Here is a 27,037-nt window from a genome sequence, read left to right as displayed (position 1 = left end):
TGTCTGTCCAGCATGCTGGGCCCCCACGCCCAGCTGTGTGAAAGAATTCTCTCCCAGCATCTCAGACACTCCTCTTGTGGAGGGCTTGCACTATTATCAGCTGTGTGAACACGGTACCCTCCAATGACTTGAATTGAATGTAATTATTATCTCCAATTGCTGCTCAGGGAGAAGATATTAGGGACATAGCTTCCCACTTTTGATAAGCTACAGTCACATTCAAGCTTCTGAGAGCCACTGGCTTTTCTTTCATCTTTCAAGTACTTTAGTGCTCACCCTGAGCAAGCCACTCCTGGACTCCACTGTGAAAGTAAATAAGATCACCTGCTGCGCCTTTCTGAGTCCTCGCTTAGATGAGGCAGGTCCTCCTCTTGGGCAGCAGACCTTACATGTCTGCAAACCCTCAGCCCTGCTGGCTCTATTGAGCTGCCGGAGTCCCTGGCCTTCATCTGCTATGTTCGGTTGATCTAGTTGGCAGGGCCTGTCTGCTTGCACTCGGAGTTGAGGATTCTGGATTTTCCATGGTGTATGGTGATCAACTTCCTGGCGCAGGCTCTTCCTAGACCATGAATGGAAAGGGGCACCATCGGAGGTCTGCGGTAGGGGTGCCTAGAACAGGTCATCTTGCTGTCTGACCCTCTCACAACTGTGGCACTGAAAGGTGTCTGAAGTCAGGCTTTGCAGTTTCTTTCTTTCTTTCTTTTTTTGGTACTGGGGATCGAACTCATGACTTCACATTCACCAGGCAGGTGCTTGGGCCTCTGAGCTAAATCCCCGCTTCTGGCTTCTCAGTTTCTTGACTGAGAGCTGATAGAGCAGGTGTGAAGACAGAAAAGTTTCTTTCACAAGTTGGATGTCTCCGGGGGCCAGGGATATAGCTTAGCGGCACAGCACCTAAATTCAATTCCTGGTACCTAAAAAAAAAGTACAGATGTCCAGAAGGACAGATGGAGAACTGACCATATTCATGTATAGTCAGACATCCAAAAAGATCAGAGACACAGGTGCTTTGCTTTGAGTTAGAAGGCAGCACGGCGGGGGCTCGGGGAAGCCTGGGCCCTGAGGTCAGCAGGTCTCACCTCTTGACATCCCTGGTTATGACCTGGGATGCCTGACAGAGTCTCCCTGTGAGGTTGGATGAATATTCGTGTGGGAAGTGAATCTCAAAAGGAAAAATGGTCTCCAAAGAAAGAAATACAGGTGCATGAGAAATCCTCAAAGTCCCTGGTGACAAAAGCAATGCCAGTTAAAACAAAATATCCTCTTTCGCTCATCAGATGGAGGAGAGTTTGAAAACACAGTCATAACTACTTTCTTAAGTTTGGGGGAATTGCATACCACTGGCTGTGTGTAAATTGGCACGGTCTTTCCAGAAGGCAGTTAATATAATTTTGTAAAAGTGTTAACTTTGTTTATACACTTTGGCCCAGCAGTTTTACATCCAGTAATTTATTCCAAGACTACTCAGAGTTGCAGAACAAGGATGTTCATTCCAACAATGTGTGTAGCAATAAGAAAATTTGGTAGCGCGATTACATACTGCGTCCATACAACCAAATGCCATGTGATTTAAAAACCTTATAAATTGTCAGCGAGATGTAATGTCTGCAGTGCACTGTTCACCACAAACACCAGTTTACAAAGTGATTCCAACTGTTTAAATAAAATATGTACAGAAAAGACCGGAAGAGACGTATCACAAGTGTGATGTGGCTTCCCCACCAGTGCTGTTGCCAATTATTTGCTTCCTTTTAGCAGTTTACATTTTCCCAGATTCTAAACATCAGCTTGCATAACTTTCACAATAAAAGGGAGAAAATCCATTAGAGTTATTTTTAAAGGGAGAAAGAAGCAGCTGAGTCCAATATGTTACAGTTCCCCAGAGAAGGGAGCGGGAGGAGGCCTCCAAAAGGAAGAGGAGAGAGAAGCCTTTCCGAGGAAGGCTTAGGCACTGGACATGACATTGCCACTATCTGGAGAGTCCAGGGAAAGGGCAGGGCAGTTTACAGATACTCAAGTCTCAAGTTCCAAGATTAAGAATTCTTTTTAAAAACTGCAAAACATATGCATTGTTTTTCCTCGGAGGCACGTGGGGAGGATGGGGGAGACGAGTGTGGCGCTGGGGCCACAGAGCACTCCGTGAAGTGCAGCCCAGGCAGCCTGACACTCGCTTGTGTGCAAGCCTGGCATGGACTTTACCATCAGTGCAAGCTTAGGCAACTTCCTGAGCCTCCGTGTGCCTCAGATTCCTCCTGAGGGCTGTAATGCTCCTTACGGTAGCTGATGAAACACCAGGGTACAGTAGTCTCTCCTTGTCTGCCAAGACGTGTTGTAAGACCCTTACCTGCCGTGCCTGAAGCCACAGGTAGTACTGGGCCCTGTGTATCCCGTGCTCCTGTCCCTGTAGAGCTATACCCGTGCTGAAGGTTAATTGTAAATTAGGCACAGTAAGAAATCAAAAGCAATGCTAACTACAACAATGCAGTATAATAAAAGTTAAGTGATCGCTCTGTCTCTGTCTCTGTCTCTGTCTCTCTCTGTCTCTCTCTCTGTCTCTCTCTCTCTCACAGCATCTTACCATGCTATACCTACCCTTCTGGCATGCATTTCTTTTTCCAGCTTCACAGTTTCATGGATATAAGATTTGTTCTCATGTACTGAACTACATTTGAAATGGATCAAAAATCTAAATATTAAAAACAAATATTAAATCTTCTGGAAGATAGAATGGGTAAAACTCTTGAAGACACCGATGTAGGCAAAGGCTTTATGAATAAAACCCTGAATGCACAGGAACTATCACAAAGAATAAACAACTGGGATCTCATCTTATTAAAAAGCTTTTGTACAGCAAGAGAAACCACCAACAGAGTGAAGAGACAACTCACAATGTGGGAAAAAATATTTTCCAGCTGCTCCTCACACAAAGGATTATTATAGAGAACATAGGAAGAACTCAAAAAAACAGACCTCCCAAATTTAAAAACTGAATCCAAAAATGGACATCTGAGATGCATACATACTTCTCAGATGATGAAATACAAACAACAAATAAATGTATGAGAAAATGTTTAACATCATCACTGGTCATTCGAGAGATGCAAATGAAAACAACACTGAGATTCCATCTCACCCCAGAAAGAACGATTTTTATCAAGAAATCAGCCAATATAAATGCTGGAGGCGCTGGAGGGAAAAGGGAACCCTTCTCCACCGCTGGTGGGAGTGCAGACTGGTGCAACCACTGTGGAAATCAGTGTGGAGATTCCTCAAAAAACTAGAACTACAGGTCCCATTTGACTCAGCTATTCCCCTTCTGAGGCTGTTCCCAGAAGAATTAAAAAGTATAGTACCACGGTAATATATGTGCACCCACGTTTATAGCAACACAATATGTAAGAGCTAGATCTTGGAAACAACACAAATGCCCATCAGCTGAGGACTTGTTTTAAAAGATGTGGTCTTTTTATATAATGGAGCACTACTCAGTCCTAAAGAAGGACAAACTAGAGACTTTTCTAGGTAAATGGATGCAACTCGAGACCATACTCGTAAGTGAAATAAACCAGATGCACATGTGCAAACATTGAATTGTTTTGAAATTTTGTTTTATTTTTTCTCTTTAAAAACAAACAAACAAAAAGATTGCTTCTTTGCCAGGATATAGTTCAATAGTATAGTGTTTACCTACCATGCTCAAGGTCCTGAGTTCAAGCCCCAGCACCAAAAAAGACAGAGAAAAAGAGAGAGAGGGAAAAAGACTTGACCTTAGTAACTTCAGTATCTTAGTTAATTCTTTTCTTATGAGGTTGAAAACATCACCTTTTTACTTGAAAGAAGCATCTTATGGCTTCTCTTTGGTATGCCATTGTTAAATCAGATAGTGGCTGCTTAAACACAGGTACTGTGACGCCCAGAAATTTCTCAGTCATAAAACAAGCTGCTAAGTAACTCATGGGAGGTAGTGTGCACCATGACGGTTCAAGTTACCATGGATACAGGACTCATTCACATCTGGGGCCAGAAAGAGCAAGGCGGCCTCAGGGTTTCATCACTCAAGACCGTGGCTCAGTCTGACCCTTCTGAATTATTTCTGAAACTGCAGATGAAGGTGGCTGCTGTTTTGTGAGTGAGCATAGCAGGTGCTTTGTAAAGTTAGCACTTTTTAAGTCACTCTGCTTGATCTTTAGGAAATCACTGACTTCCTGCCCTTTAATGTCCACAACATGAGGGAAGTCAGGTCACCTCGAGTCTGATAAGTCCTCCTCAAATGTTCCCTGGTGTCCTGTGGGCACACGCAAGCTGGACTGTCTGCTTTCTTTTAGTGCCACAGCAAAGAACACTTCTGCTTCACTTACTACAGAGCCTGCACAAGCAGGATCTCAGTAAATGTTTGTTAAATGAATGTGGTATGGAGCTGGATAGAGATTAGCAGTAATAGATTTTTTCCTAATCCATCACTCATGGATTTCTAGTTGCAGTGGTTTGAGTATGGTTTGAGTGTGTTGACAAGGGAGTCATGTGTTGGAATTTAATCTCCACGGTGTGGCATTAAAGGTGTTTAGAAGTGGACCTTTAGGAGATTACTGGGATTAGATAAAATTATTGCGGTGATGTCCCATGAATGAATCCTGGTGCATTATAGGAAGAGGGAGAGATCACTGAGAGTTCGAGGCCAGCCTGGGCTGCATAGGAGCTCAAGCCAGCCTGAACTACATTGTGAGACCCTGTCTCAGAAAACAATTAAAAGAAGAAAAGAGGGCGAGAGATCAGAAGAGACACACATGCGTTCCAGCTGATTGCCATGTGATACCCCAGGCCTCCTATGGACTCTGCTAGCCAACCATGCTCAGAGGGGACCCTCTGACCTCGGACCTCCAATGTCATAAATCAGAATAAACCATCACTCCTACCCAGCTTTAGTATTGCTCTTAGAAACAGGAAACATAAACATACTAGTTATTCTTTTTTATGGGTTTATGACGTAACTCTCTTTGGTCAGACAGTACATTGCCTATGATTTTATTGAGTGTGTTTGGGATTTCCAGCTTTATAGCCCAGCTGGAGTTTATTCTGGGAAATCTTCCATGTGTTCTAAAGTGAATCTGTCCAATGAGGACTGTTTACAAAAGTGTGAGAATTCAGTCAAGTTTGTTGATCATATCATTCCCATCTTCAAGGATATGATTTTCCTGTGTGTTTCTTATGTCAGTTACTAACAGAGTGTAAAATCTCCCACTGTGACTGTGGATTGGTCTATTTTTTCCTTTTTGTTCTGTAGCTATTTTATTTCATCTGCATGGAGATGATGCTTATGAATGTGGCAGAGTTGTATCTTCCTGGTGGATTGGCTCTTTCCTTCCCATTCCTTTTGACCTAATGTTTCTTGTATGAAAGTCAGCTTTCTCTCACTTTGTAACAGCTTTCTTTTGACTAACAGATACATGATACATCTTTTTCCATCCTTTTCTATCAAGCCTATGTCTCATGTGAGAAATATAAATTTGGGTTGTTTTTGCTAAATCCATTCTGATGATCTTTGTTTTTTAATTGAAGTATTTATGCCATTTACTGTAATTGCTAATATGTTGCAGTTTAAATCCATCACTTGAATATCTTTTCTATTTGGGACAATTATTCTACTTGACTGTCTCTTTGCTTTATGGCTTCCATTTTAATCAAGTATTACAGTATTGTAAACCCCAAAATCGAGGTCAGTCACCCAAGTATTGTAATCTTCTTTCTAGTCTTCCTCACAATCCAGTTATATTTGTAATCCCATTGAGATGTTATTGGAATCCCAGCCATTCAATTCCAGTCTACCACCAGCAACCCATGGCAAGAGTAAAGACACCAAGACATATTCCAAGTTAAGGGCAGCCAAGGGGACCCAAGCCCATTTCCTATGAGGACATGTGCACAAGAGACTCAATCCCAGGCTTCTCCCAGCATTTATTATCTTGTGAAGAAAGTGGGACGGGGGGGGGGGGGGATATTGCTCAGGGATGAGTGATAGTCAGGATGTCCGGGATTACTGAGTAACTTGAGCTGGCTGGCCAAGCGCAAGAGTGGCATCTCTGTAATTTGCAGAGATAAAGACATGCCTAAGGATCAATTTACATAACCTAATTAAGGTAGCAGAGGAATTGTTTTGGGGGGCTATTGCTTCGGTTTTTGATATGCAAATTCTTGTGCTCTGGAGAGTCATAGCCTCTTATCTTGAGGCTCCTACCCAGTTGACATTCCTGGAGCTATTTGCTCTGCGTCTCTCTAGCTCAATCCTGTAATGTGGAGAGCACCATATGAGGAAACAGGACTGTCTGATGGCTAGACTTTGCACATTAACACCTTGGCTAGCCTTATTTGCAATGCTTAGAGCCAATTTTACATATCAGTATAAGGAAATGAGTCTACAAATATTCAAAGTCATAGCAATTGTTTTGGATTCAAAGGGAGTCACTGCAGTTGCTTCCCATATTACAGTTTAGATCATAAAGACCCAGAGGCTGAAAGTTTTGTGGCCAGCCTAAGCACTGTAAAAATGTGACAGACCATGCAAGAGGTGAGGTCTAGTGAAAGGAAGTCAGGTAGCTGGGGTCATGCCCTTGGAGTAGATATCAAGACCCTGATCTCTATCTGCTTCTCTGTTTGCTTCCCAGCCACCATAAGGTGAGCAGCCTCCTTACCCACACATTTCTACCATGATGCCACAGCCCCACGGCAACAAGGCCATGCCACTATGGACTGAACCCTCTGAAACCATGAGGCCAGGTGACCCTACCTTACAAATTGACTATCTGAGGTATTTTTTCACAGCTATGGACAGTGGATTAACACATTGAGTATTTTTTATAATTTCATTATTTATTCCCTTTATTAACCTATAAAGTGGTGATTACCATAAAAGTTACAGCATGCATCTATTAGGTTAGGTAAAACCTGGTAGAAAATAGTACTTTTACCACTTCTCAGGCCACACAAAAACTTTAAAACATTTTATCTCCATGTATTTCCTGCTTGCCTCTTAGACTACTGTTGCCACACATTTTAATAACTATTACATATATAACAATTCCATCTACCTATCTATTGTACTGGGGTTTGATCCCTGGGCCTTACCCATAAACACTCTTCCATTGAGCTATATCTCCAGCCAGTGATACAAGTATTTGAAACCCTGTAATTATGATCGAGCTACACAGCAGACTTTCATTTAGGTTTTTGGGCCCATTATTCCATAGCCTCCTTTTCTTCCTGCACCACCATACCATTATCTATGATTATATTTCCTTTGCTTAAGGGACACCATTGAGTATTCCCATCTTGTGGATCTGCTGGTAACATGATCTCTATTTTTCTTTGTATAAAAATGACTTTATCTCACTAACTGATACTTTAATAAGTATGAATTATTGATTGTGGGGTTTTGGGGGGTCTCTTGAAAATGTCAGGCCCTTATCTTCTTGCTCCCTTACTTCTGTGGCAAAGCCAGTATTTGTTGTGTTGTTGGTCTTTGGAAATAATGTACCTATTAGATTCTGGCCGCCTGCACGATTTTCTGTTTTGAATTTTCCACAGCTGGATTTGGATGCACCCAGAGAGGTTTTCTGTGTAAACTACCCTGGTTGTCCTTGAGAATGTTTGTATATTTTGAGAAAATCTTTGCCATTATCTCTTCAAACATTTGGCTCCACATTCTTTCCTCTTCTTTGGGGTTCTGAGTCTGGATTTTAGAGCTTTCAAACAACTGTGGCCTGACATATAGAAGTTAGCTCCTTGGAAACTCCCTGGGAAGTCTGGCTGGCCATATAACTCTAACCCTAACCCTAACCCTGGCCGTCTAATGGGTCCCACGGATGCCTAATGGGTACCCTACTCCTTTGTAGGCTCAGAACTCCAGTTTTTCTTGTCTGCATGTCTTAGAGGCAGCGAGAGCTTTGCTTAGCTTTTCAGCTGTGACTTGGAGTTGGCAAGTGCCCTGTGACAGGGAAAGCACAGACAGATGTGAACCTTGGCTCTCTGGGCTTCCCAACTCTCTGGAGTCTTGGAGCTCATATTGCTGCTTGTCAGCTTTCCAGTACCTTGTGACACAGTCACGTTCTGCTTGAGATGTGGACATCTCTTGATCCTCCCTTGATCAGCTGATTCAGCACCATGCAAACCTCACAGAATTCACTCAAACTCACCTGGCACAGGCCAGTCCTGCAGTGACTTTAGATGTCCTCAAGAGACTTAGAATCATAGGATACATTTCCTTAAGGAGTGGGCTGTGCAGCTGGGCATGTATGCTGTTTACAATAAACTTTTTTTATAAGTAGGAAGAATACATGTAAATAATATTTAGAAGTATAGTGTAGTTAGTACAGAGTGTGATTTAAAAAAAGCAAATATTTGTTTTTAAAAAACGTATTGCAGTAAAAGGCACCTTGGCATTAATCCCCCTGCAAACAGCCTTGCTCGTTTTGAACACGTTTATCCGTTGTTCTTGGTACTTTCTGAAGCAATTCTGCAAAGCTCTCTAACACGACTGTCTTTACTGGTACCTCACGGTTGCCTCAAGAGATTTGCAATCATGGTCATTTTGACTTTGAGGAAGATCCAGGAGTCACAGTGCCAGACCTGCTAACTAAGGCCCATGAGGACACCTTGTAATATGTTTAACAGCTTATTTCATTTGGATAGTACTCAGCATTGTATTTTTTATCACATGTTTTAAAGACATTCATGAAAGAGGAGGATTTCCAGAAGTGCTTCAGAAAGCTGCAAGAATAATGGGATAAATGTGCCCAAATCAAGGGGAAGTCTTCTGGGATGTTATAGCAATGCACCTTTTACTTTAATGCATTTTTAAAAATGTAAACATATGCTGTGTCTTTCAGTCACACCCTGTGCATAACCAGTGCCATAGTCATTATCATTCCAAGTGTTGGGTATGACACATAACTGAATGTGCTGAGCTTTCGTATGACCCCATAGGTTTGTTTCCAACAGTGTCACTACAAACCCTGGAGCAGTCATTGTGCTGTGATATAAAAGAGTGACTACCAAGTCACTAAGAGATAAGAAGGGGGTTTTGGTTTTGGTTTTTTTTTTTTGTTTGTTTGTTTGTTTGGGGTTTGTTTTTTTTTTTTTTTGTCTTTTTGCTTTTTATTGGTATCGGGGATCGAACTCACTACTGCCTGCTTGCAAGGCAGGTGCTTATGCCGCTGGGCTAAATCCCCAGCCCCCTTGGCTTTGGTTTTTTAGCTACATTCGAATCTTATGGGACTATTTTTGTACATGTGGCTCATTTTTGAAATGTTATTAGGTATATGATAGTATATGGTTTTAGGTTTTTTTATCTTTTTTTTTTTTTTTTCTAATTTTTCTGGGCAAGAAGAATTTACCTGAACCAAACTAGTCTGTCATAGGCGGAAACAGATATGTTGCTTTGTGAACATGAGAAAGGAATGGTTTCAGTGGTCAAGCCAGACATGACCGAACTGTCACACAAACGATGTGAGATTTTAGGGGAGGCAGGGAAGGCATTCATTGTGCCTAGGAGGACCTGTGGAGGGCAGGAGCCAGAGGCACGGTGCTCTGGGTGGCAAAAAATACACTAAGCACAGGCTTGTGGATTGCACTGTGGTGTGGAAAGGGCTGAGATGAGCGAGAGCAGGGAGGTAGTTGGTATTAAAACCAAGAACATAGGTTTATACCTGTTTGAATCCCAGGCTGAACTCAGAGACATGTTGTAGCCAGGGAGTGACCAGTGCTAGCTCTATCCACACTAACCCTCCTACTCTGGTCAAGGATTCTCACCTCCTTTTCTCCTATAGGAAGGACCCCTTGCCCTAGCGAAGTGGGCAGTTCTCGGAGGGTCCTGTCACACTTCCTGGTGTAGGGTGGCCCCAGGGTAGCCTTCCACCCCACCCCAGCAGCTCAGTCCCTGATTACATCCATGCTCAGTGAATGTGTCCTCAGAGCCTGGCTGTCTCCCACTGAGTGGCCAGAGAAGAGTGAGATAGGAGCTGCCCTGAGATGTTGGTAACCAAACAGTGACAGTGCTGGGAAGGCACCTTCTTAGAAGAATGTCCAGATCCTACCCCTGCCTTGCTTGGTGGGAGCTGGCCCTGGAGGCTTGTTCAGTAGCGACATTGTCTGGAGCCCATGGGACTTGAGCTGGGCCTTGGAAAAGGAGAGGATGGGAGAGGTGGACAAGAGGAGAGGTGGACCCAGTGCCCTACACTCGTGTTCAGGCCCATTGCTCCTGCTGTCCCCAATCTCAGCCCCAGTCTTGTCCTCATGGGCTCTTCCAGGAGGCTCCCTGGCCTCTGCTTTGGGGAGGGTTGGGTTTGCCCCTCAAAGGTACCAGAAAGAAATGAAACGTCAAGAGGACTGAGATTTACCACCACCCTTCCTGCGGGTGCTCTGGGTGACTGCAGGACCTTTCAGTGATGGTTCCCTCTGCTCAGCCACATGCCAGCTTCTGGGACCCATCCTGTGCCCTGCAGGGTCTTCATGCCAGGGTAGTAGTGGCTGACCTCTGTGACCATCGCAGGGTGCCTCATCTTTCTTTAGTCCCCCAACTCACATTCTCAGACAGTGCCCTTCAGGAGCCCTGCTGATGAAAGCATTCCAGAGACACAGGAAGGCTGGTGGGCAGATGCAGTGGGGAGTCATGGACCCGTGGGCCTGAAAGGTCTGGTGGGAGTGGGATGGGCTGGCATCCATCCAGGATGTCACTGAGCACTGGGCAGGTGGCTGTCACCCCACACCTTGTCCTAATGCCTCTCTCCTCCCTTCCAGAGGCTCCTGCTACTTCCGGCCCAGCTCCCACTTCTGACAGCCCCAGAACCCCGTCTGAGGGACACTCTGGCCAGTAGACAGGGATGGAGAGGCCTCTGGGCTCTGGCCTTCGTGGCTATTTGGCTGTGCTCATCCTGTTGCCATCCCTGAGCCTGGCACAGTATGACGGCTGGCCCTACCAGCTCCAGTACCCCGAGTACTTCCAGCAGCCAGCCCCCGAGTACCAGCAGCCCCAGGTGCCCTCGGATGTGGTCAAGATCCAGCTGCGCCTGGCAGGCCAGAAGAGGAAGCACAACGAGGGCCGCGTGGAGGTCTACTACAATGGCCAGTGGGGCACTGTGTGTGATGACGACTTCTCCATCCACGCTGCCCACGTCGTCTGCCGGGAGCTGGGATACGTGGAGGCCAGGTCCTGGTCCGCCAGCTCGTCCTATGGCAAGGGGGAAGGTAAACCACTCTGAGCTTTGGGACTGCATGCATGTCACCTGGCAGGATTGCAAGCAGCCTTCCATGAGGTTGACCTGGCAAAGGAGGCTGTGGCTGGCATCTGGTATAAATTCCTGGTGGCCCTCTGTCTGTGCGGGGAGGCTGTGCCCTGAAGGAAGCAGGAGGGAGGCCTCCTTAGGTGGGTAGAGGGACCAACTGTCCTGAGGACCTGAGAATTTCCTGGTTGCAACCTGCAAAGTCTTGAACAGCTCCAGGCAAACCAGGACATCTGGTAACCCAGTGTGGGGCAGAACCATGCTGTGCACATCCATCTGAGCCGAATGCCTGTCTGGGGGATGCATCACAGCCCAGGGGAAGTCCTACCTTCCCCCAAGTCACTCCCTAAACGCAGCATCTCTTGCCCAGGTGCAGAGCATCCCTAGCTAACGTGCTGCTGCAGCCTTGGTCTTGGTGGGACCAGAGAGGCTTCAGCGTTTTCACCTTAGATTGACCTAGTCTCTCCTCCTTTCAAGTGCTGATCAGTTTATTAAACAAAAACAAAGAAGTCCTCAGAGCTTTGAGAGTTCAGGTCTTGCAGTCCTAAGCCTTGCGTTGGGTTCTGGTGCTGATCTACCTAACGACAGCCATGCATTACTGAAGGATAGGGAAACGGGTGATTTCACTGTTGTGTGACATCGGAGAGTGCACTTAGGCAAACCGAGACAGCTATAGGGTCACCAGATTGCAGGATCGAATCTTACAGAATCACCTTATGCCTTGTCCATTGTTGCAGAAATGTTTTGTGGCCTATGTCTCTGCATGCTATGTTGGATGTATCCTTTCGGTGTCAGTTTCCCTCTCTGGAAGCTGGACTCTAGAAACTCTTAAAACCCTGGTTATCTGTGTTCCCAGATGGGAAAGTAGGTATGAGTCAAGGGCATCACTTAAAATACCAAGACCTGTGCCTCTGTTGGTAAAGTAAAGGCTTGGTCTTGGTAGGCACAGCCATACTGCTGGGCAAGTCTGGGCATAAATCAGCCCATCTAGGAGCTGGGGGCTGGGGGTCATTGTCACGCTGACTGTGTAAGACTCTTCAGAGGGGGCTTAAACATCCAGAACATCTCAGACCTCAACCTGTAATATTCTAGTTTCAAAGGTCTAGATCGAGATGTGGAAGTCTGAAGCTTTTGGGAGTTTGTGACATATTTGCGTGTGTAACCAGGCATGGGAGGCAGTGAAATAGGCAACTATTAGGCTCTCTTATAACCCCTCTTTCTGTTACTCCAAAAGAGTAACAGGAGAAAGGAGGCACCATCTCGTGTATCCTCAACTCCATGTGATGGAAAATTAAATTTCCTGTCAGGCGAACTGGCTCAAAAGCCAGCATTTAGGAGTCTGATGCTCTTGGAAACCCATTCTGAGCTCCTTAGTAGTATGAGCGCCAAAATTGCCAAGATGAGCTAGCAGAACCCATTCAGAGCCCATTTCCTGTTTTCTTTAAATTTCCGGCTCTCCCTCCATGCAGCCGCATCTGCTTGCTCTACTAGCTAAATGTTCCAACGGTAGCATCAGACTCACGTTTCCTATGCCAGGCTCTCCAGTCCTCACTATATGATGTCACTCCCCAGTGACAGTGGAGTCCTTCCCCCAGCGACAACTTTATTTCTACTCAATTTAAAACCCATCTTTCACCAGATAAGATTTTTCCCAGCAAGGGTAGGCGTGAGATAGCAGGACCGTGGGCATACCTGGGTGAGACTTTGCAGTCTAAGGATGATGAAAGGCAAAGAATTCAAAACAACAGAGCAGACATAAGAGGAAATGATTAAAATCTTGACCAACGAGAGCTGGGTAAGGAGGAAAGTAATTGAAGGGTTGTGCGGAGCTGCTGTGATGGATGGGTTGAAGGTCTCTGCTGTGATTAACATGCGAGCAGGACTACACCAGAAAGATGGTGGGAGGAGGTGGGGACGCAGTGGAGATGGAGATGGAGGGGTGGTGTGACATTGGTAATGAGGAGCCATGAGCTGAGATCACAGGAAGCAGCTCGAGTTGGGTGGAGAGAAGCCTCTAACGGGAGGAAGTGCAGCAACCAAGAGGCCAGGAGTACTGGAAAGGCCATCAGTGTGCACACTGAAGCCATCAAGGGTTGTGACAGGAATAGTTCAGGAAGTGGACAGAAAGCGATGCTAGACAAAATGATCACTGTCCTGTCTGGAGCTCCAGTTAAACCATCTATATAAATTGGTGTTCTCTCGTGAGAGACCTGCTAAATAGATATTTATTTGAATTTCATTAGCATCGGTCCAGGGTTTTGTTTTGTTTTGGCACTGAGCATACAGTAGGTAATTGTTTTCTAAGTACTAGCTGATTGGTTCATTTTGATCTTGGAGAATTTCGAAAGAACCTGCCAAAACAGTGCGTGGCACAGTGACCCAGAGCATGCCCTGGAGCTGCCCTGTGGAGTCTAAGGTGCAGGTCAGTCCCCTGTGGATGGCTGGGAACATGCAGCTGACCCCTGTCTCCAAACTCCTCTGAAGCCCAGGCTGAGGTGGTGCAGCCAAGTCGAGCAGCAGGACCTCTGGCTTTTCCATCCTGAACTCCCAACAGTCTCTGCCCCCAAAGCACCTCTGAGCCCAAGTAAACCTTAGGTCCTTTTAGAGAGTTCTAGAGGAGACAAATGGCTTGTTGCTCACCCCCTAGGAGGCTCTCATAGCAACTGACCCAAAGTAGGAGCTCTCCACATAACTGCACCCCGCTTCTGAGGAAAACAACAAAGCCAGTCCCTGCTGACAAAGCTGGAGGCCTGCAAATTCTAATTTAAACAAACCCCATCACCCTGACAGAGTCCAGGGACCTGGCTTTCAAGCGGCATTTCATTTATGACCTCTGCTCTCCAAAGGACCTGTTAATTTGTTCACACATCTCTTCTTTCTTTGGGAGAGGCATTTTTCTTAGAGTAAACGATTAGAAAGAGTAAAATGCGGTTTTGCTTTGGATTGAATTTCCTTTTTGTTGCCATCCAAGTGTGAGCCTCATCTGGTGTCCCAAATATTACTTTGCTAGCAGCTAGATGCCACCTAGAAGCCTAGAGCCAGCCCAGGTTTCAGCAGGCAGACTCAGGAGCGGACTGCAGTGGACTCAGGACGGTAGACCCTGGACAGTAGCCATATAAGAAGGAGGGGAAGACATTGCCATGAAATCCAGCCAGATAGTACACTGCTCATGGTGTGCACCATCTAAATGACTGACCAGCAATTTATAGAGGGTAGGATTATTGGGGATCCAGGATAGTACGGAAGGCAGCAACTATTTTGGGGAGCCTGGTTTCCTTGTACTCCAGGGTGCGGATTTTATATGCTCCATCACAGAAAGTGGAGCCAGCCCCAGCCAGTTGGGGTTTGCTGCTGCACATGGTTCCTTTAAAGGTACGCCGACATGCTCCCGGTCCCAGGGCGAGGGGGTGTCTGTGGCTATAGAAAGAATAAGGACACCACTTTTTTCACCCCCTCGACCCCTGTGTTGCTTAGCTGCAGAGCATTCTAAGCAAGAGGACCTGCCTAGAGGGCGGAGGGTCTTTCCACTGCTAGTACTTAGTAACACAAACACAGGCTTGTTGTAGAGACAGCAATCGATTAGGAAGAGTATATTTCAGCAGAGCTCGACTTGAAAACCAGGCTAGAATGAGAAACCAGTTGGAAATCCTCAGCCCAGATGTTTTCAATAAACTCACTGTTCCCACAACATGTCCGAAGCATTCTCCTTTGAGCCCTGACCAGCCCTCTGGCAGAGCAGATGCACTCCAGCCTCACCCGGGAGGCAGGAGGCAGGCCCTGAGTCCTCCCGACCTTACAGGACCCCAGCCTCCTGCCTCCATGACCATCTCTACAATGGGTGTGTTTTTATCTGCTTTTGCTTGCATCGTGAAACCTGTATAATTCATTGTTTTATGACACCTGCAAGGAGGAAAGGAAGTTTGAATATATACTCACATTCTTGTGTTGCACTGGATCTCCATGGCGACCTGTTTGTTGGGCAGTGTTTTTGTTTTAGGAATGAGCCGAGCTACATGGGACTTAAACACCAGTTCAGGGACCCTGCTGTTCTATTAGCTTCTACAGGAGCCATGGGAGAAATGAGACTTGGTTTTGTTTTCTTTCTAAAAATCATTAGTTGAAAACCCTCTTGACACCTTTTTTAGTCTTTATTTTTGATTGTAGTAAAATGTGTATAACATAAAATGCACATCTTAGCCATTTCGAAGTGAGAGGGGCAGTATAGTTCAGTATGTTTGCACTGCAGGGCAGCTGATCACCAGAGTTTTTTCATCTTCTCAGACTGAAACTGTTCCTATGACCACCCACTCCTCACTCCTTCTCCCAGGCTCTGGCAACCCCATGCTGCTTTCTGTTGCTCAGGCTTTGGCTTCTTGAGATGCCTTGTACATTGCATGGCTGGCTTATTCCACTTAGCATCGTGTCCTCAAGGTTCCTCCACATCGTAAGATGTGGCAGAATCGTTTTCCTTTTAAAGCCTGTGTGATTGTATGTATAGACTGAAATTTGTCAGCACACACTTGAGTTTCTTCTACCTCTTGACAGTTCTTGAGTAGTGCTACTGTGAACGTAGACCTGAGCGTGCAGAGATCTCTTGAGACCCTGCTTTCCCTCCTTTGGGAAGTGTACCCAGAAGTGCAATTGCCCAATTCTGTGATAATTTTATTTTTAAGTTTTGGAGGAACCACCATGCTCTTTTTCAGCATGATACGCGCTGTGAGTTCCCCCAGGTGGTGCGTGGGGCTCAGGCTCCTTCACCTCCTCACCAGCACTTGTCACAGCCCATGTTTTTGATAGTAGCCACTATCTTGGTGGCAGGAAGAGTGATTAACCCTCGAGCACGTCACTCACTTAATTCGACTTTGTGCAAGTGCAATAAAGGACCGGGAGGTGAACAAAGTTCCACAGTGGCCTTGCAGAGTGTGATGAGGTGGCTCTGTAGCTTAGGGTGCTGGCCTGTGCCTGCGTGGCACGGTGGACATCAGGAAGTGAGAAGGGCACTGAATGGAGGCCCACGCTTCTTAGCCTAGAGGGTGGCCTAGCACCCATGGGGGTGTCCTTTCTGTGAGCCGGAGCTCTGCATTTATGAAGTGGGAGTGATCATGCCAATGTGTCCTCTTCCTAGAGGTATGGAAAGATCCAGGAGGTAATACGCATGCAAATGCCTAAAAAACTGCCAACCCTTATCTCTAAGGGTTGGATTTGCCCCTGAGGAGTCAGAGGGCAGCCTCTGCCACCCATGGCAGAGACAGCTGGCTTGGTATAACTGTACTCCTTCTCTTCATCATTGTTACATTTTTAGTAGCTATGCATCAGCAATAAACTAGGCTTGTGCTGTATGTTACACTAATCAGTACATGCTTCAGCAACTCCAGTCAGTATTAGCTGCACTTTTGATGGACAAGGAAGCTTTGACCAAGGTCATAAAGCCAAAGCAACTAGAGCAGAATTCAAACCCAAAGCCAAACCCACAGCTCTTTGCACTATACCATAGAATTTCCAGGCTTAAATCTGACTCCTGTCCTAACTGTGCTCAATCTACCCCTTCTCCAAACCATATCAGCTGCCTGATCTGTGTGGGGAATCTAGGTGGTCTAGGATTAAATGCAGTCTCTCAACACAATAAGAATCCATTGTTGCTGCACACAGCTGGGAAGTCTTCTTTCCATGGAAGATTCTGGTGCCCCAGACACACAAACCTGCATTCACATGGTGCTGGGTTTTCTCCTCTGCTTCCTTTAGGGCCCATCTGGTTGGACAATGTCTACTGCACGGGTGGTGAGGCCACCCTGGCGTCATGCACCTCCAATGGCTGGGGTGTCACCGACTGCAAGCACACGGAAGATGTTGGTGTGGTGTGCAGCGAGAAGAGGATTCCTGGGTTCAAATTTGACAACTCATTGATCAACCAGATAGAGGCAAGTCCTGTGCTCTTGATGATTTCCTTGTGTGAACGTTTTTCTTACGTAACTCACTTCTTGCCCACTGATTTCAAGAAGTGTTTGTGAACCCTAAGGAGAGGCCAGCCCCAAAGGGCAGTTTCAGGGATTTCTGGAGAAGAAAGGCATTGTGGGGAAAGGCATCTGGGCACAGAGGTTGGGAGTGTGATCTGGGGGTCAGCAGGGATCAGCAGGGGATGGCCAAGATGATGTGAGTCTGTCTGCTAGAACTCCTGCGGGGAAGGTGGGTATGAAATCCCTGCTGAGCCATGTGTGGGAGTTTGCTCTTTGGTTGGGAAATGTATTAGTTATTGCTTGCTGCATAACAAATTCCTTCCAGATTTTTCAGCCTAACAGAACCAACATCTATCATCTCACACAGTTTCCATGGGGTCAGGAAGCCAGTGGAGGCTTAACTACTTGATTCTTTCCCATGAAACTGGACCCCAGATGTCCCCTGGAGCTGGAGATTCCCCTCCCCAGCTGACTCATGTGGTTGAGGGCGGGCTTTGGTTTCTTACTCGCTGCTGGCTGGAGCCTCCTGCCTTTCTGCACAGCCTTTCTATAGGCAGTTCCAGTGTCCTCAACACGTTACCTGTGCCGTGGGTGTCTCCCCCAAGAGTGAGTGATTTGTTGAAGAGAAACCACTGCATGCAAACCATGGCACTTGGTAACCCACTCTAAGAAGTGACAGACCATCATTCCCGCTCTAGTCTCTTGGTCACACAGACCACCCCGGTCCCCATCTGGAAGAAGATGATACAAGAGAATGAATGCAGAAGGTAGAGATCACTGGGGGCCTTCTCGGGGACTGGCAACCCTGGGACAGTTGTCCCCAAATCTGCAGGGGACCAGTGTCACCTTACAATTGCAGATACTGGGACCTCCTTCTTGACCTCCTGAAGGAGAATTTCCCACTATAGGACTAGCTTTTTTTTTTTTAATGCTCTCTCAGATGACTCTGGTGTTGGTGGCCCAATTGACATCTGAAAGTGGCTAACAAGGGGAATTTGTGACCCTTCTTCTACATTTATGGCTCAGGTTTAAGTTGAGTTTTTCAACAATTTCTTCATCCAGACAACTACATTAGCAAGTGATTCTTGCATTCCTCTTATATTCAAAACATATGGGCCTTTGGACAGGAAGGAGTGGGCTGCCGAGACTCCAGTCCTCAAGGAACATGTTGGATGTCACCCCCATGGGACACGGGGACTCACCATGGACACAGGCCAAGAAGTGTCACGAAGCCTTGGCCTCCAGCCAGGGCAAGCACTAAGGCTGAAGAAAGGGGAGTGGAAACGGCCTTCTTTGGGCTCCACAGGAAGCTCTCCCAAGAGTGTATTCTGTGCATTTTCTTCTCGTGACTCATACTGTCCACTCCTCTCTCCTGGCTTCTGCTAGGAACTGGTCCAGCCTGCAGTGAGCAGAGGAGGGATTCCCATCCTTCCCTCAGCTGGCAGGGAGAGACCACTTCTAGCTGACACTCTTCAGATGTGCACTTTCATCCACAATAACCACAGCGTGTGCTATAGAGTAGACATGCTTTATTTCAGTGGTTTCCACCTTTTTGGCACCAAGGACAGGTTTCATGAGAGATAATTTTTCCATGGAAAGGGAAGGATAAAAGGCAAGGGAAAAGGGTATTGGTTTCAAGACGATTCAAAGGAGCATGAAACCTGGGTCCCTCACATGTGCAGTTCACAGTGGGGTTTGCATTCCTGTGAGAATCTGGTACCCCTGATGAGCTGACATTCGGTGGGGCTCAGGCAGCAATGCCAGTGATGGGAATGGCTGTAAATCCAGATGACGCATCACTCACTTGCCTGGCACTCGCCTCCTGCTGTGTGGCACAGTTCCTAAGAGGTCCATGACCCAGTAGGATACTGCTCCCTGGCCCAGGTGTTGGGGACCCCAGCTATTTAGTAACTGAACTTCACCAAAGACAGCTTTGCTCTGTGGTGGAGTCGATTACTTTGGGGATGAGCTTGTGCAACTCCATCTCACAGAACTGCCCATCTCTACTTTTCTGTGATCTTGTGTGGAGTGGTCAGCACCCACTGCTAAGTGGCTCATCTCTCTGAGGAGACCAGAAGCCCCTGAGGAGCAGGAGCTGTGTCTCAGTCATCAGTGTGTCCAGCAGATAAATCTAGACACCGCATGGCAACAATATCTCCAACTCGCCAGGTTTGTTTTCTTTCACCAGAGATCATCATTCTTTTAGATGGACAGAATATTAAACTAACAGTACCACGTAGGAGCGGCTCATTCCTTCACAGCATTGCCCTGCCTGATAAGACAGTGAGCTCGTTCCTAGTGCCATTGATGGGCTCCTGTTTGGCCTAGAATATCAGAAGAGCCACTCCTCATGTCCAGTAAAAGCCAGACTTATTAGCATTAGAAAGGTTTCTTGAATAAACAGATGGAGGGCAGAACATCAGTGGGCCTGGGGTAGAGTAAATGAGGTGATGATCCTGGGTAAGGGACTCTGTGTGGCGCTTCGTTAGATAAATGTGCATTGAATACATTCTTTGCCACTTCTGATGCCTAGTGTTTGAGGAGAATTAAGGTGGTTCACATCAAAAGCAGAATCTCATGGGGTGGAAAAGAGAAAGGCTCAGGAAGAGGAAATGTTGGGGAGAACTTTCTTGTCTTGGAAGGGTTGAGACTGCATGGTAGGAAAGCATACTCTTTATTCTGGACCTTTGTGGGGTGCCTACTGCACACATCAGGTTCTGAGACATCAGGATGTAGATATGGTCCCCAGGACCTGGGAAGACAGATACATATCTGGGGTAAGCTGTAGGACCATGCCAGGCAAAGCATATGAGTCCCCATGAATTGACAGTGATCAGGGCAAGCATCTGGTTTGAAGGACCAGGTGACTTTCACAGCCTTCACGCTTCTTTGGCATTTTGCTAGAAGGCCTCTCCCTCATTCTGTCATTCAGACAGGACTAGTGACTACAAACCAGGGTGGAGCTTTCTTGTCCAGCCACAAATTCGGAGAGGATGGGTCACCTTCCAGGACTCCCTTTTGGTGTTTGCTGAAAATAGATCAGACAGTGCCTGGATTTGGGATGCCCAAGGGGCTGTCAGAAGATTCTTGCATCCTGAGCTTTGTGGCTAAAATGCATGCTTCCTGGCATCACTGACTTCATGGAGAGGAAGCCACTTGGACCTTCTAGAGCAGATGTTTGTGGGATGCTGAGAAGTTTCTCCAGAATACCTCATGGGATGGCCTGTGTCAGTAGCTGAGATCATGGAATCATTAGCTAAAGAAATGGCCCCTGTCACATTTTTGTGGACAAGGGAAACAGATTGCTTTTGTGGGCCCCTAGGTGGAGTCATGGGGGACTGACTAAGGATACCCAGGGAAAACTGGTGACTAATTTGGAATAAACACAGGGGATGGCCTCTAATGATGTGCCCTAGGGCTCTGCCTCTGCCTTCCCATCATCCATCAGGAATCTTCACGGAAATTAAAATGTGGACTGACAAAATGTAGAGGGAATACAAAACTAGGAAAGATTGCTAAGATCTAAAGTTGTGGAATGAAGAAAGATTCAGGAATCTACAAAAGGCTGAAATAACAGGCCCAGAGTGTCACAATAATGATAATATGTTAGAGATACATGTTATATTTTGGACCTATAGAACATTAAATATATATTAAAGTTCATGGGAAACAAATCAACCACAAGAGTGCAGACATTACAGAAAATGACTACAAAGCACTGATTATTAAAAACAAATAAACAGGCCAAGGATTTAGCTCAGCAGCATAAGCACCCACCTGGCAAGTGTGAAGTCATGAGTTCAATTCCTGGTACAAAAAAAACAAAAACAAAGAAACAAATCTCTGAAGGTGTTGATTGGTCTGGACGCCATATGATATGAGACAGTGAAGTTTTAATCTGTCAAGAAAAGGAATATGGGGGTGGGGAATGGCAGCTCTCTTCAAATACTGTAAGAACTACCATGAAGACAAATGTTTATCATTTATTCCAACTCAGTGCGAAGGCCGAAGGGCGGGTATTGTGGGATAGCTTTCAGCCGAGATGAAACACCACACTTTGCTCCACTGGGGCTGAGCTCCTAGTTCCTGGCTGCATTGAACAGCCCTTGGTCACTGATCCCTGACTGAAAATGCATCTGTACCAACCTGGAGGGGTCTCTTGGTAACAGCTTTGTGTGTCACATGCACAGAAGGAGTGTCAACTAGTGTGTGTATTGTGTGCTCTGTCCTTCTCCCTGCCTGTTCTTGACCTGGAAACCAGGTCCAGACTTTGCATCTTGACTCTTCTGTGTCTAAGAGTGAGGGTCACAGCCCTTCATGAAATCCCCCCAATTTGGGGCTCTGATTTCAGAAGTGATCAAGAGTGAAGTGTAACCAAAAGGAAGCGTCAGTTAGTACTTTCTCCATGTCTGTGACCCAGCTGTGAACTCCTGGACTCTTGGAGCCGATGAGACATCCCCATCTCTTCCCACCCCAGGCTGCAGTGACCGTTATCCTTGTTAATGCTTGGAGCTCGGAGACAGATCCCAGGCCTCCCCACGACCTGCACAGGTCTGTGCCTCTTTCCGAGTGCTCCAGAACTCCCAAAGCAGAGAGTGGAAGAAAACAGTACATCAGTCTAGACCTTGCTCATCCCCCTCAAGGGTGCCAGAGGTGTGAGTCACAAACCCCAAGCCTGGCTGATGGGATTTCAGCCATTCAGAAGCCAGTTGTGCTTCCCTGCGCTCCTGTGCCTGACTGGGGCCATCACTGGGGATTCCTTGACATTTTGTAGACTGGTGTAGGAGACACTTGTTATTCTCCTCTGGAGGGGAAACATTGCCCCTCAAATGAGCTCCTCAGGGTGAGTCCAGAGGCTTGACTCTAACCTGTCTGTTGACCAGCAGCCAGAACACTGGGCACTTCGGTACCAGTTTCAGAATGGAGAGCCAGGTAATCGCCAGTTGCAAGGTTGTTTTAAAAACTGTGCAGGAGAAAAACTCAGATGACTTTTGCAGAAGTGCTCTGCAGGCTCTGAAGCACTGTCATAGACCATGCTTCCCTAACCAGTTCATCCCACTCTGCAATGCCAACAGCATGAGTCACTAATGGAATTTCACTCCATGAGTTAACACTGCCTCCCTCTACATCACCATCTGCGGGGCTTAAGCTAGTCTTCTTGACACTTGGCAAATTCCCCTCTGGAGGCCGGAGAAAACACAGCTTTGCATGAATGAGCCTGTGGTCATTTCATGCAGGAAATTAAAAGGGTAGGGGCTCCCTCCTCATTTTTCCCAACACTGACTGTGTTACTTCATCTGTGGATTCTCAGTTTTAGATTCGAGTTGAAGACTTGGGTTCCAGTCCCAGTGAGGCTGAGATTGTCAGCTGGGCGTCCAGAGCAGCTGGTCCCTCTTGGGTCTCTGAATGCCACACTGTAAAACAAAAGTGTACCTGAATGTAAGAAAAAAGGCATCTTGGGCTGATTGTGAAAATTTCCTTAAAAGGAGGTAGGCAGGAGCAAACAATAAAATGTGTAATGCTGTTGGCTCCAGAAAAGAACAGATCTTTTTAAACTTGGAAAACAGAGCCCCAACTAAAACCCCCAGGATTTCAGAGGCTTGGAAAACCAAGGAGCTTTATTTCCTGCCTCTGGCGGGTGGATGAGTTGGAAAAAGCATTAGATAAGGAGAGATGACAAGTCCAGATGCCCTCCTGAGTGAAGCCCAGCTCACTGCTGGCTTGCATGTTGCAGGATCATGTGCTTACAGAAGGCGAATTGTTAGATTAGGAAACACACAGGTCTCTTCTCCTCTTCACTCCACCTTCTTCCCTACCTTTTTTTTTTTTTTTTAAAAAGTTAGTAGAATTGATTGGCAGTCCCCAGGCTGTGAGATATAGATGTTGTTTATCACCCAATTAAGGCTAATCTCTGAGCCTCAGTTCCTCCTTTGTTACATTAGGCAACCCAGAAGGCTTGAGGGGCCAGAGAGATGATGAGGACAGAGCCCACAAGACAGTCATTCATGTTCACCCAAAGGATGAAGAGAGAATCCAGTACCCCATCCTCCTCTCCACTGCTCCCTGCTTTCAGGAAGAATGCAAGGACCTGAAAAAGCCCTTTCTTCTCTTAACCACAGGGACTGGGGCTGCTGTGAATATTTTAAATTCCAGGCATCCAGACTTTTATTAGTCACAGTGAGCTGCCAAATATTTCCATATTGCCCTCCCAGCAGCAGCCTTCTCTGTTTTCCTCTGGGGGGCCCCAGGGCCTGTGGCCCCCAAGGAAGTCTAGAGAGACTCCCAGAAAAGTGAGCACTTCCCAGGGAGGAGCTGAGCGTTCCCTCTCCTGGCTCCTGAGAGTAGATGTGACAGGTTGCACTACTTGGTTCAGGAAACAAAGTGAGTCTGTTTTCATGTGTGCAGTGTAGAAGGTGATGCCCCCCGCCAGCCTCATTATGGACCCCTTTTTCCAAATGGTCACAGGATAGCTGGACAACTTCACTCTGGTAGGAAGAAAACCGTAGCAGTGAATCATCTGTGCCAGAGTCACTGGCAAAGGAGAAAGAGCTAAGGTGGATACCACGGCCCTGCATTCTGGCCAAGCCCCGTAGCTGGACCCTGGGCAGGGGGGTTTATCACATCCTGCCCTGCAGCCACATTCCCTGAGTCTATTCACCAGGAGCCTGCATGTAGCCAGGGCCAGCCAGCCACAAGGCACACAGAGAAGTCGCTTTAAGGTGACCTATTTTCCCAACCTAAAATAGGTCACCACGTCTGAAAAGCAAAGGCTGTTTATGTGGATAACAGAACAAAATATTTGAAATTGTGCACATCCTAGCAAATCTGAAAACTTGGTATTTAGCCCGGATATTGCCCATATTGAAAAGCGTGAATATCATTATTATAACTGTAAATTGAAAAAAGTAAGTAGCTTTACACTTGTTCCTTGAAGAAGGAGCTGTTGTAATTTGTTTTAGGTGAAGTGAATGAATGAGCAGTAAAAACTCTGAGTGATAGTGGACAGTAGATTGTCTGGCTGTTTGGAGCAGAGATTAATGGGAGGGACCAGCCACTCCTTGCCATATGTGGGCTGCCCATCCCGCAGGGTGGCCTGGGGACATGTCAAGGCCCTGTATTGGGGCCAAGTGACTCACTGAGGTGCCTCAGCCATCCTAGTCGTCAACGGAAGAGGTCCCCCCGCTCCACTCCATTCTCATGAGGCTGCTACCAAGAGTGTGTTCATTCATCATTCCGTACCCTTTCTTGGTATCAGGATTCAGCCCAGAGCCTTCACACTGTGCTCTATCTCCAGCCCTTCTTAAAATCAAGACAGGATTTCACTCGTTGAGTGGACTCGAACTTGTAGTTCTCCTGTCTCATTCTCAGAGTTCTGGGATTACAAGTGTGTGCCACCATGCCCAGCAGCTCCATGCACTTTGAGCGTCAAACTCCATGCTGGGCACAGGACAAAGGGCGTGGTGAAGTGGACAGTCTTGCCTTTCCTGAGCTTGCTATCTAGCCTTCAGGATACAATTCTCCATTGAGTCCTGAAAGCTAGACAACTTTCAAGACTCATTTCTGCATTGCCATGGTGGTGGTTACCATGAGGAACCAGGGTGTATGGTGGGCAGTCTGGCTGGCCCCAGGACTTATGTGGTCTGTGGCCTCAGCACCCCGCCAAGGCCAGCAGGGCTGGTTGCTGGAGCAGGTGTCATGCCAGCTTCCTGCCCACAGGAGGCCTTGCCGGCTCTCCACAGAAGCAGCCTCTGTTACCTGCCCAAGTGCTTCCAGGTGGAAAATGAACCGAGAGCACTTCATTTTCCAGCAGCAATGCAGAGCTCTTGATTTACAGAAGGCGGCCCAGACAGATGGCCGGCTTTTTCCTCTGGTGGCGTCAGCATGACCTCAGCTGTCCACCCTCACTGCTCCTCACGCAAAGCAGAGCAACAGAAATCGGCTGCGAAACACTTTCTCTGTCTCCCTTGCTTCCGTCTGACCCAGTGGGAAGTCCGGCTCAGGCTGGAGAACTTTCCTGCTGCTCCTTAAACTATGGGTTCCGATTTGCTTTTCGGCAGGGGATAATTACACTGTGGCAGATGCTTTTAATACATGGCCTCCTCCTGTTCGCAGACAGCACACAGACACACACACACACACACACACACACACACACACACACACTGCTAACCCATCTAAACTGGCTCGGAGGATCAGATCATGTTAATCCAGCACAACCCTTGTTTATTGATGTAAGGTCTCAAGGGAAGGGAAGGCAAGGTTCTAACTAGCTCAGGTGACCAGGCAACATCTGGACGAAGTGCAGATGTTCTCTGTGTCTATCCGTTAGTCCCCGAGGCGTGCTTGTGTTATGATACAGAGCAAAGACTGCCTCACTGTTTATTTTTCATGCAACGAAGAACAAAGGGAGTCTTTATTAAAATTTTTGGCTCAGATTTAGGTGCCTAACATTTCTAGCTAAACTGAACTCTTGTTAGATATTTTTTTAAAAACATTGTTGGCTTATTCCAAAAATATTTGAGGACCTACTGGGAATCAGGGACAGTTTTGACTTTTGGGGGGGGATTTGTAGCCCAATAGGCAAAACACATAGAGAGATAAATGCTAGTGTTACAGGGAGGTAACTCCCAACCTGTTAGATGTCACATGTGCTGAGTTTGTGTCTCCCAATGCTGAAGAATGGACTCAAGGACGAAGGCAGTGAAGAGTAAGAAAGGGTTGAGAGAAGGCTCCCAAGAGACAGGCAAGATCCTCACAGCAGGTGAGGTTCTTAGGCTAGGGGTTTTATACTGACATCATCTCACTGGTTCCCTTGAGTCACACTGTAATCAGCCTAACTACAGTCAGACTATAGCTAATATAGGAAAACAAGGTACATGACAAGGTGCATACCATATTCTCTGCCCCCAAAATAAGACTTAATCATTCCTAGCATGGTTTTTCAGGATGCTTATCATAATACATGTATAAGCCTACCCCAAAATAAGCCCCAGGGAAGATCTTCAGCATTTAGTATATCCCTGCAACACACTACAGATATATTGACTTATAAAATAGTAATATATAATGAAATATAAATCATATTTACGTTAATAATTAAAATGATGCTATAAATTATAATCATAAATATCCAGGTTGGTGCCTTGGGATGAGAGGTAAATGCCTTATAAACGGGTGACCTTATGACTTACTGCCAAACAACCAAAAAGGGTGCAGGCATGAGAGGTACACCCTTGATAATGCATAGGCATAGCCATGTCTAATATAAGTCTTCATAATTCGAACCATCATGTGTTGCAATGGATGTATTCAGCGCACTCGTGTGAAATACACATTTGCTGAATTTTGGTGACTGCAATTTTTCGTTGGTTTCATACGGACTGTCATTCTTTTAGGTTTTTTTTTTTTTTTTCTGTCTTTTTGAGACAGGGTCTCACTATGCAGTTCAAGCTGGCCTTGAGCTCACTTTGTAGCCCAGGCTGGTCTCGAACTCACAACGATCCTCCTGACTCAGCCTCCCAAGTGCTGGGATTACAGGTTCGAGTCACCACACCCGGTTTGGACTGTCATTCTTTTTTATTGTTGTTGTTTTGGGTTTTTTTGGTGACAGGGATCGAACTCACAACCTCATGTTTGCCAAGTAGGCACCTACGCCTCTGAGCTAAACCCCCAGGCCAAGACTGTCATTCTTAACAGTCACTTTTGTTGCCACTCCAGTCTTCTGAGTCTTCCATTAGCACTTGATTAATGGACTCTTTGTAAAAGCCTGGCCTGCAAGAGGTTGTGACTTAGGGGAACAATTTATGGGATAAA

At 46.4% G+C, this 27,037-nt stretch overlaps 1 protein-coding gene across 1 annotated transcript in view; it reads left to right on the top strand.

The window, feature by feature from the left end:
- Positions 1-27,037, top strand: part of Loxl2 (lysyl oxidase like 2) — an 80,452-nt gene that overhangs the window by 15,809 nt on the left and 37,606 nt on the right. The window contains exons 2-3 of the mRNA XM_003479664.5: positions 10,789-11,235; positions 17,013-17,188. Coding sequence (XP_003479712.1) covers positions 10,872-11,235; positions 17,013-17,188 — 540 coding nt within the window. The 5' untranslated portion in view covers positions 10,789-10,871. The remainder of the gene's footprint in view (positions 1-10,788; positions 11,236-17,012; positions 17,189-27,037) is intronic.

This window comes from Cavia porcellus, unplaced genomic scaffold (assembly GCF_034190915.1).
Source record: "Cavia porcellus strain 051 isolate PalLab524CR breed Dunkin Hartley unplaced genomic scaffold, mCavPor4.1 scaffold_24, whole genome shotgun sequence".
In the NCBI taxonomy this organism is placed as follows: domain Eukaryota; kingdom Metazoa; phylum Chordata; class Mammalia; order Rodentia; family Caviidae; genus Cavia; species Cavia porcellus.
The sequence above is the reverse complement of the archived record's forward strand: the minus strand, read 5'-3'. Positions and strand labels throughout refer to the sequence as shown.